This window comes from Bos indicus, chromosome 11 (assembly GCF_029378745.1).
Source record: "Bos indicus isolate NIAB-ARS_2022 breed Sahiwal x Tharparkar chromosome 11, NIAB-ARS_B.indTharparkar_mat_pri_1.0, whole genome shotgun sequence".
Lineage (NCBI taxonomy): Eukaryota > Metazoa > Chordata > Mammalia > Artiodactyla > Bovidae > Bos > Bos indicus.
The window spans coordinates 98,647,352-98,657,702 of record NC_091770.1 but is presented as its reverse complement, the minus strand read 5'-3'; the positions used below and the strand labels follow the sequence as shown (position 1 = coordinate 98,657,702).

Below are 10,351 nucleotides of genomic sequence, written 5' to 3'. Positions count from 1 at the left end.
GGCCTCGGCCGGCACCCACCCATGATTTGGAGCTGGGGGTCGGGAGACAGACCTGTCTTGTGCAGCTCAGGCAGGAAGCGCAGGAAGATGGGGCGGGCGTACAGCGGCAGCTCCTTCTGCAGGAGCTGGGCTAAGTGCTCCAGGTCACAGCTGCCGGAGGAGCTGGCCACAGCGGCCATGCCGGCCCGGCCCTCGGTCCCTGGGGAAGCGGCAGAGTGGACAGTGAGTGGCTGGCTGGCCACGGCCCTGCTGGCTGCTCCGCACACACGCCCGGCCCCTCCCACCTCTCGGGATACCTGGCACCTCGACGCCGTACACGGCCACGTCGGCCATGTCCAGCAGGCGGCTGAGCGTGCCCTCCACCTCGGTGGTGGACACGTTCTCGCCTTTCCAGCGGAACGTGTCCCCCGTGCGGTCGCGGAAATACACGTAGCCCAGCTCGTCCATCACTAGCACATCACCTAGAGAAAGGAGTTGTGTGAGGCGGGGGGTGGGGGGGCCCAGGGGCTTGGTTGGGGGGAGGTGTTGTCTGAGTGTGGGGCCCTGCAATCCCTTCCCCCCTCCCCAAGGGGCCGCAAAGGCCTCCGGAGGGGTGCCCACCCACCGCTGAGGTAGGCCTGGTCCCCCTTCTTGAAGACATCCCCGGCAATCTTCTTGTCGTTGGTGCCCTGGTTCAGGTAGCCATCGAAGCGCCGCAGGGGGTCTTCCTGGATGATGACGCCCACCAGCTGGCCCGGCTCACCTGCGGCCAGGGGAGGCGTGGTCAGGTCCCCCTGGGGTCTCCAAACTAAAATACCCCCAGCAATGCCCCCTTTCTCCCCCAGCCCAGGAGCCCCGAGGGCTGGGAGCTTCTCAGTAACACTTGGTCACTGAACAAATGAAAAGGTGGTCAAGCTCAACGTGGACGGCCTAACTAAAGCCAGCACTCCCCAGGTCCCGCTCTGTTCAGAGGTCTGCATCCTGTACCACACCACCTCCTCAGGACAACCTGAAGGAGGGAACTCAGGCACAGAGCTGGGGAGCTGTGGCGGGCGGGGCCCAGGGTCCACAGCACCAATATGCACGAATGGGCTGATGGGTGGATGGGATGGTGACTGAGTGGATGGATGGATCAAGAAATAAATGCCATGCAGCCCTAAGAGAAGAGCTGACATCTGGCCGCTGATCAGGACGGGACTCCTCACTCACCCAGCCATCCCCGCCCTGTCACCTTCCTAAGCCAGCCCCTCCCACTCTGACCCCGAGTTGCAACCCTCGGGCAGACCTGGCTTGCAGGGAATGCAAAGGCCGTCAGGGCCCCGGATCAGCTCCATGGTGTCCTCGTTGACGCGAACCAGCCGGATGGGGTACACGAAGGACAGGATGCGGCTGTTGAAGCCACAGGCCCCCACCTGCGAAGGCCAAGCCTTGGGCCCGGGCTCTCCCACTACGGGCCTCAAACTGGACAGCCTGGGGGGCTGCGAGCGGGGCTCTGGCTCCTGCAACCGCACTCCATGCCGGAAGCCCGCCCTCCCCTCCACCTCCGTGTCTCCCGTGGGCCCGCTGGGTCCACACCCTGGGCCGCACCTGGCCGTCGAAGTTGCCCAGGCTGCAGTTGCACTCCGTGGCCCCGTAGAACTCGGCCACCTGGGGGATGTGGAAGCGGCTACAGAAGTCGGTCCAGATGCACTGCCGGAGGCCATTGCCGAGTGCCATGCGCACCCGGTGCTGGCCCTCCGCCTCCCGGGGTGGCTGGTTCAGGAGGTAGCGGCACAGTTCGCCGATGTACTGCACGATCTGGGGGTGGGCCTGGCGTGAGTCTGGGCCCTGGAGGCTGCCCTGCCTTCGATGCCCTCCCAAGCCCCCACCCCTCCTATCCCTGGGGCCAGCTGCGCGATCCCTTCCCTCTCAGGGCCTCAGTCTCCCCATCTGAGCAATGGGAGTGCTGCCCCAAGTAAACGGCTGGCTGCCTTCAGCTCAAAGACGGGCATCCCTGAATAGAGCTGGTAGGGGGCACGGGATGCTCCACTATTTCCCTTTTCACTCACCGTGCAATTGTACTTGATACAGTCGTCCCAGAAGCGGGAAGCCGAGAACTTCTTCCGGATCACCACAGTCATGCCGTGGATCAGGCACTGCCCTATCCCCACGATGTTTCCTGAAGGCAGAGGGGGGACCCGGGGGTCAGGGGGACAGAAGCCCTTTCTTTCTAGAGTTTCGTCTTTTTGTTTATTTTGGCCACCAAAGATGTCATTTTATTTTTTTAACTATTTATTTTGCACTGGGGTATAGCTGATTAACCAACAATGTTATGGTTTCAGGTGAAGAGTGAAGGGACTCAGCCATACATATATATGTAACCATTCTCCCCCAGACTCCCCTCCCATCCAGGCTGCCACGTAACACTGAGCAGAGTTCCCTGGGGCTATACAGTACTGAGTGAAGTACGTCAGACAAAGGAGAGATATCGTATACTCCAGAGCCTCCTCTTATATAGTCCAATCCCCTCAAAGACTCTCCCTTTCCCCTGTCCTGCCCTCCAACTCTAACTGGTCACATCTCTCCCCAGTCAGACACCTTCCATGGCTCCCCAGTGCCTATGGGTTCAAGTGCACATTACTCAGTCCCCTGAAGCCTCTGGAGCTGGCCCCAAGCTCCTTTTCCCAAAGCTGTAACACTGCCATTCAGCCAGCTGGAACTGAGCTAGCCTGCCTGGCTTCACATCTGCCTGTATTGGGGGGTGCTTCCTCCAGGAAGCCTTCCTGGAGTTGGGCTCTTCCTTGAGTTGAACTCCTTGCTCCCTGCCCCTCTCCACACTCAATGCCCTTTCTTGCCTGAGAGTTCAGGGTAGGGTTCTCATCATTCAGCCTGCCCCCAACACACTTAAACTCTAAGCACCTTTAAGGGCAGGAACTATATTTAGTCCATCTGTCTTTCTAGAAAGCCCCCAGACCAAGCAGCCAGGCTGTCCACACCCATGGAAATGGACTGAATGGTCAGACCAGCCCAGGTGCCCTGTGGGGCACCACCACACCCACCAATTATGCTGGTGTGCCCACTCTCATCAAGGTCAATGCCCACATCTGGATTTGAACCCAGATTTGACTCCAAAGCTTGTTCTGTTTCTACTGCAACATATAGCCTGCCAGGAAGGGTAGGGCTCTGAAGGCTCAGGGGTGGCTGGGTACCAAGGGGGCGGGCCCAGGCTACCTGCAGAGTGGTAGAGGGGGAGGCAGTCATAGACGATGTCGTCGGGCCGCATGCGGAAGCCGTAGTACACCAGGGCAGCCATCCGGTAATACCTGGGAAGGCAGAGGGCTGAGGGCTCCGTGGGCCCTTGGAAAGGCAGGAGAGGAGCCCCAGGCCCCACCTCCCCAGGTCTCCCCACCAGGGCACCGTCCCCTTACCTGCTGTGCACCACGATGGCAGCTTTGGGCAGCCCGGTGGTGCCTGACGTGTAGATGTAGAAGAGCTTATCTGAGGTAAACAGGTAGGAGCGGGTGTGAGAGGGGCCAGTGCAAGGCTGGGCACAGAGTCAGACATTGGTAGGTGTGTATCACTTAACACCCACTCCCGGCACACCTACTCCCCAGACATCACTACCTGCTCTAATACCTGCGCTGGCTCCTTCAACACACTCTTCTGAGCCCTCATTCTGTGCCAGGGCCAGGGTGACATCAGTGACTAATATGAGCACAGGCCTTGCCTAGAAGGGAGGTGCCCGCCCAGTGGGACAGGAAGATGAGGCTATTGGAAATGCGAGCACTGCGTGTTGCAAGCACAGGGCCTGCCAAAGGTGGCGGTGGCACTGGACCCAGGCTCCAGGAAGGGGAGGTAGTTCCAGGGAGGGCTTTCTCAGAGGAGCTGATGCCTGCTATGTGGGAGGTATCAGCTGCAGACAGCGGGGCTCAGAGGCAGCTTCTGCACCAGCAACCCTGTCTTTATCCCCCGAGATCTGAGGACCAGGGACAGTCACGTCATGGTCTCTGTGTGAGGCTCAGTCCCACCAGGCTGGAGGTTCCAGGAGGTCAGGCATGCCACAGGGTGACACCACGTGTTATGCAATAACTCGTGTTACAGGGTGACCACGGCATGTCAGCCCAAGGCTGGGCACCAGACTCAACCAGCCAGAGGCCCTGACCTCAAGGAGCTTACAAAAGCACCCAGCACACAAGAGCCACAGATGGCAGAGGTCAAATGGTAATGGCCCCAGCTCTCCATGGGACCTTTTCCAGCCTTCAAGCGTAGGTTCAGTTGCCATCCCCAATTTCACGGCTCTGGGAACCAAGGCTCAGAGAGCAGCTCAGGTGTTCAGGGTCACACAAGGGAAGCAGTAGAGCTGGGACATGAACTTGGCCAGGCTCTGAACCTCCTGGCCCCAGGCCATGCGCCAAGCAGTGAGGTCCACAAGGCAGGCTTGTGGAGCGGAGAAGAAGAGAGGCGAGAGGGTCCAGAAGGCTGCCTGGAGGAGGGGGCAGGGGGCAAGTAGCCCAGAGCAGGGGGAGGATCACAACAGGGGCCTGCCCTGGACGGGCGCTTGGGTGACTATGAAAGGGGCTCGCCGAGGGCCTGAGCCCAGCCCACACTCGGACAAGGCAGGCTCCTGGGCTTCATGTGCTCCTGCATGCATCGGCCATCAGTGAAGGCTGTTCAAGAACTGCATGTTCAAGAAGTGCCTGCCACTTTCACACACGCCAGCTCACCCAGTCTTCGCAATAAAAGCTGGGGACTGTGGCTCATTTTCCCCGAATGGAAAAGGGATGTGACATGACTCATTCCAGGTCACGTGGCAAGTTTACAGAAGAATCCAGGCCCCGAGGCCCCCGCTCTGTCTCTTGGCCATCTTTGAACCCTTGTGTGGGGGTGAGGGGCTCACCTACAAAGCCCTTGTTGGGACGGCTGGGCTGGTGCTTGGGGGCATCTTCCAGGAGCGGGTCCAGGTGCTTCGTGCCGGCGGGCACCGTGCTGGGCTCCCAGGGACCGGAGCAGAAGAAGTTGAGCGAGGGGTCCAGGTTGGCATGGATCTCAAGGACAGCTGCAGGGGAAACAAGACAGATCTACAGGCAGGCCAGGGCACTCCTTCCTCCCCCGGCCCTGTGTTCCGGGGACCTCTACTCGTGTCGGGGCTGAGCATGGTGTCAGGGGATGCTGGCTGGGTGTGGCAGAGAGGTGGGTGAAGTGCTTGGGACTTGTTATAAGGAGGATGCTGAGAGAAGCAAGGGCTCCCGCGAGCTGCTGGCTGATCATGTGGCAGGCTCTTTACATGTAGGCTCCTGCTCACACAACTCAGGAAACAGGTACCAGTAACAGCCCATCTTACAGATGGGAACACTGAGGCCCCAAGCACAGCAGGGAGTCACAGCTAGAATGTGCCAGATCTGGGGCTCAAAGCCAGCTCTACCTCACCTCAAGGTTTACGCTTGTATCCACTGTATGATGCTAGTCTATGGGGGACTGGTTAGGAGGGAGGAGTCGGGGGGCGATCAGAGGCTGGCAGCCCTCCAGCCTCTTCAGAGGGTGGTGGCCTTCTCTCAGGCTCCCCTGTGCACTACAGATGTCCAGACACTCAGCGACCGGACCACAGGCCGATCCTGGCCCACTCAGCCATACTTTCTCTTAACTTCTTCCAACCCTCTCACTCTCTCTCTGCTGCCTCCTTCCTCTCCTCCTTTCAGCATCTCCGTAACCTCTTCTGCCCATCAGCCCACAACATTAGCCCATTAGTTACAACAGCGTGGGGAGAGAGAATAGGCACACTGGGGTCAAGCCCAAGGTCAAATCTCGGTTCTGTCACCCACTTAACAGCTGTGTGGCTCTGGGTGAGTGCTTCGCGCCACTCTGAACCTCGGTCTCGTTCTCTGTAAAGCCAAGATGACACTCTCTGCTTTCACCAGGCTTTGTGAAGATTAGAGTTGCTTCTGTGAAGCACCGAGCTCAGCACGTGGTCAGTGCCAGTGCGGAGGCCAATAAACATAAGCTCTGAGGCACAGCAAGGAGAGGCTTCTTGCTCCCATTTTACAGGGCAGGTAGATGAGGCCATGTATGGATGTGAGAGCTGGACTATAAAGAAAGCTGAGCACCAAAGAACTGATGTTTTTGAACTGTGGTGTTAGAGAAGATTCTTGAGAGTCCCTTGGACTGCAAGGAGATCCAACCAGTCCATCCTAAAGGAAATCAATACTGAATATTCATTGGAAGGACTGAAGCTGAAGCTGAAGCTCCAATACTTTGGCTACCTGATGCGAAGAACTGACTCACTGGAAAAGACCCTGATGCTGAGAAAGATGGAAGGCGGGAGGAGAAGGGGATGACAGAGGATGAGATGGTTGGATGGCATCACTGACTCGATGGACATGAGTTTGAGTAAGCTCTGGGACTTGGTGATGGACAGGGAGGCCTGGCATGCTGCAGTCCATGGGGTCGCAAAGAGTCAGACAAGACTGACTGAGTGACTGAACTGATTGAGATGAAGCCAAGTGAGTCACAAGAATGGTTACCATCGTGTCTGAGGGCTCACCTAGCATCAGCTGCTTTGTTAATGCTTCACTCTATTAAGCACCTCCCTGAAAACGGTGCTGTGGTGAGGAGACTGCGGCAGAGGACTGCCATCTCCCTGGGTTTCCCGGCTCCCGGGCGTTGTGGGGGAAGAGCCCACACCGTCTGACTCTAGGGCTCATGCCCTTAACCTCTGAGCCACACAGCCTCCCCCAGGGGCTGGAGGTGGGTTGTGACAGTCCCGTGGGACTCCCTGCCTGTCCCTTGCCACTTTAGGGCTCACCTGGGGCCATCTCGCTGCCGAAGACGAGGGCCCGGGCCTGGGAGGAGGTCAGGCAGTGGAGCAATGCGTCCCGCCGGAGGTTGGTGTTGATGAGCGCTGCCTCCACGCCCAGCTTGGCCATGCCCAGCCACAGACCCACAAACTCATTGCGGTTCTCCATGAAGAGGGCGACCACGTCGCCCGAGGCCAGGCCCTGTGCCTGCAGGAAGTTGGCCACGCTGTTTGAGTAGTTGTCCAGCTGCCGGAAGGTCCAGTGCGTGTCTGTGCCCTCGAAGATCAGGGCTGTCTTGTCCGGGTGGCGCTGGACTGTGGCGGCGAACAGGATGGGCACTGTGCGTCGCTCCCGTAGGTACCGTCGGACCTTGGCCTTCACCCTCAGGAGCACGGTGCCGCCACTGGGGGAGGGGAGGAGGAGCAAGGGAGCCGTGACTGCCGGACTTAGGAGTAGGGGGTCCCAAGACCCTGGTTTGATCGCTTGCGACACCCCTTTCCCAGCACCCGTGTGCGGGGCAGCGTTACCTGAAGTGGCTCACTGATGATGCATGATAACACCGGGCACCCAGGTGATGATTTCCTCCCCACCCGGTACAGAGGAAGACACCAGTGCCCAGCACCTGCCCTGGGCTTCAAGGTGGGACGACGTGGCAGTGCTGACATTTGAACTTTAGTCCCCTCTGACTCCAGAGTTCAACCCCTATTGCCCTCTAAGCTCTGCTCGGAGTCTGCGGCTCTGTCATGGCCTTCCACGATTCCAGGGACCAAGCCAAAGTCCAAACTCCTCGTCTTGGACCTGGCACACCCCCGGATCATCCCTCTCCCCTCACCACTCTGGTAAAAAAGGACAAGCTTGCAATTTGTCCGGTCTCCCTCCCTGTGGGCCCGGCAAGGGTGGGGCTCTGTCCTGCCTCACCATCTTGCTCCTGGGCCCCGGTCGGTGCCAGGCAGGGCATTGATGTTCAACAAATGTTTGTGCAACAAGCTTTTGGCAACATCCCCCTACCTTGCCCTGCCACCTCGGACCCCTGAACTCTCCTGGCTCCCCAGCCTCTCCGCCTTTGCTGCTGCCATGCCCTCCGACTGGCATCCCCTGCTTCCACCTCCTGGATGTGACTCTCAAGCATACCTGCTTCTCCTCTCGGAGGCCTCCTCTGATTTCCCAGGGCCCAGGCCTGAAGCTGTCTCTCTGCTTCACGCCCCCACACCCCTGGGCTGCTACCATCCTTCCTGCGGTGGCCACTCAACACCTCCTTTTGCAATCAGCTCAGATTGACAAACACCGAGCTGCCTGTTCTGGGTGCGGGTCACACTGCTGGGACACTACCATGAGCAAGACAAGACTGCCAGGGGCTCTGCTCACAGGGCCCTGCTAGCCTGCAGGTTTTCTGTGTTCCCTGCCAGTCTCCCTGACCAGAATGAGCCTGTCCCAGGTCCAGGACTGCCCTGTCCACTCAACCCCACACCCAGAGTCAGCCCAAGGTCTGGCGCAGAGCAGGTGGCAGGCAGGGTTTCTGGTACAGAATATCCTCCTTGTGGACCACACCTGCCCTTCTTTGTGGAGCAGGTTCTTTGTGGGCATGATTCAGGGTCTGCTCCAGAACCCGTGCCAGCTGGAGGACAGGGACTTCCCCATAGGGTTCCTCTTCACCCTCTCACAAGCTACAACATCTTCTCGGGACCCCTTACCAAGGTCTCCTCAACATGCCTGGTGTTCAGTGTATGGACCAGGACCCCAAGTCTGCTCTAGGCCAAGGGGCACCAGGTTAGGGATATTCCCTGGGAAGAGACTTTGACCGTAGCAATGGAGATACCACGTACTATTGCGAGGGGAAGGATGCGGAGCGAAGACTGCTCCTTTGGGGCCCAGGTGCTCTGTGCTGGTAAAGGCCATGTGGTCTGGTTTGGGGAAATTAAACCCAGAAGAGTATAGGAGACCCAGGAAGGGCTGTTCCAAGTACTCACAAGATATCACGCCTGACAGTCTTGATAAAGATTCGGATGAAGCGCCAGCCGCCAGACCCCAGGTAGAGGAAGAACAGGGAGAGCCCCACTTGGGTCCAGGGCAGTTTCAGCACCAGCCAGGAGAACAGCAGCACCCCCAACAGAGACGCCCCAAGCAGCATCGTGGCCTGTGGGCACAAGGCGGTCAGTGGACCCAAGTGCCTGGGTCCCCTACCTCCTGGCCCGGGCAGCCAGGCCACTGTCGTCTCAGATGGTCACGTGTAGTGAGGTCAGATGGAGTAGGGTAGCTGAGGACTGGGTCCCATCCCAGGACAGTCTGGAAGGGTCAGGCTAGAGGCCTGGACTTGAGGTGAGGAGCTGGGTTGCGGGTCAGAGGCTGGTTCTAGCCTCCCAGTCCCACCTCTGCCTAGGACTCTCTGAATGATCTTGGACAAGTCCCTTTCCCACTTTAGTCCTTAGTCTTCCCCTCTGTGCAATGGGTGTAATGACCATTGGTCTCAGAGGACAGTCTACTAGCCTGACATCTAGGATCCCAACCAAAATGGCTTGGTATTGACTTAAGTACCTCTGGCTTGACTTCCCACTCGAAGACCTAGAGAGTTTCTGTGGATGATAAGGCCAAGCCACAACACCCAGAGAGGCAGCTTCTTGGGAAGGGGCCTTCCTCAGTCCCTGCCCTTAGGCCTGGGAGCACTATGCCTCTGCTGGCCCACAGGGGGCGATGGAGAAAACAGGTAAGAGCCTGGAGGTGCCAGAGAGGGGATCGCCCAGAGGAGAAAGGTATTGAGAGAAAGGAGGCCTTGAAGGCACCCCCACAAACACACTCAGCAAGCCACTCTGATGACTCTTCGGGACCTGGGGCTTAAGGGAAGAGGAACAGCTGGCAGGGCTGAGATTAGGGCTCTCGGACTCTATTCCTAGCACTTTTCAGACCTGCTCAAGGGACAGCAGACTGGGCTGTTTGCCTACAAGCTCTCCTAATCCTGGTGAGGGGCTGAAGGTCACGGCAATGAGGTAGCCTGAGATTCTCCAAGCCAGGATGAAGACATGGTCTGGACCCTTAGACCATCTCCCCTCTCCTCCACACGAAAAGCAAAAACCAGGAGGAGGACTGCACCTGCGCCTCCAACTCCAATGCCAAAGGTTTCCAAGGTCCCCAGAACTGTGGTCTCCCAGAGTCCGTCAGGGCAGAAGGCAAGAACCCGTCCCGAAAGGCTGAGGGTTGTGGACGAGGAAGGAATGGGATGCCCAGATCGCCCGGGGCCGCGATCCCGGGTCACTACGGATCGCACCGGCCCCTAAAAAGCCGGGGTAACAGAGCGCCCGGCAAGGAGACAGAGCAGTAGGGCGCGCCCCGTTTCCCCTTCCCCCCCGTCCCCAGCCCAAGCCGGTACTGCCACCCGCCTCCCCCGGACTCGACCGGGCGCATTCTCTCGCCCGGAGACCCATTGTTCTGGCCCGTGCTTACCTGGCGTCAGCCCCCGCCGCGGGGCACCCTGTCCAGATGCGGCCCGCCGGCTGTAGCAGAGTAGGGAACGCGGCGCGCATCAGCCGCCCCTGGGTGCGCGGAGCAGGTTCTCAGCAGCGCTTTGCCGGCTTTGCGCCTCGGCTGGCCCGGGCCATTCGGCCGGCTCC

General features: G+C 59.1%; 1 protein-coding gene across 1 annotated transcript in view; it reads right to left on the bottom strand.

Moving 5' to 3' along the window:
- SLC27A4 (solute carrier family 27 member 4) overlaps positions 1–10,351 on the bottom strand; it is a 13,881-nt gene extending 3,530 nt beyond the window's left edge. The window contains exons 1-12 of the mRNA XM_070799344.1: positions 10,185–10,351; positions 8,717–8,883; positions 6,758–7,152; positions 4,856–5,014; positions 3,387–3,456; positions 3,190–3,281; positions 2,028–2,137; positions 1,567–1,776; positions 1,265–1,391; positions 605–742; positions 297–461; positions 53–199 (exon numbers count right to left, since the gene is read on the bottom strand). Of these exons, the coding sequence (XP_070655445.1) occupies positions 53–199; positions 297–461; positions 605–742; positions 1,265–1,391; positions 1,567–1,776; positions 2,028–2,137; positions 3,190–3,281; positions 3,387–3,456; positions 4,856–5,014; positions 6,758–7,152; positions 8,717–8,877 (1,774 nt within the window). The 5' untranslated portion in view covers positions 8,878–8,883; positions 10,185–10,351. The remainder of the gene's footprint in view (positions 1–52; positions 200–296; positions 462–604; positions 743–1,264; positions 1,392–1,566; positions 1,777–2,027; positions 2,138–3,189; positions 3,282–3,386; positions 3,457–4,855; positions 5,015–6,757; positions 7,153–8,716; positions 8,884–10,184) is intronic.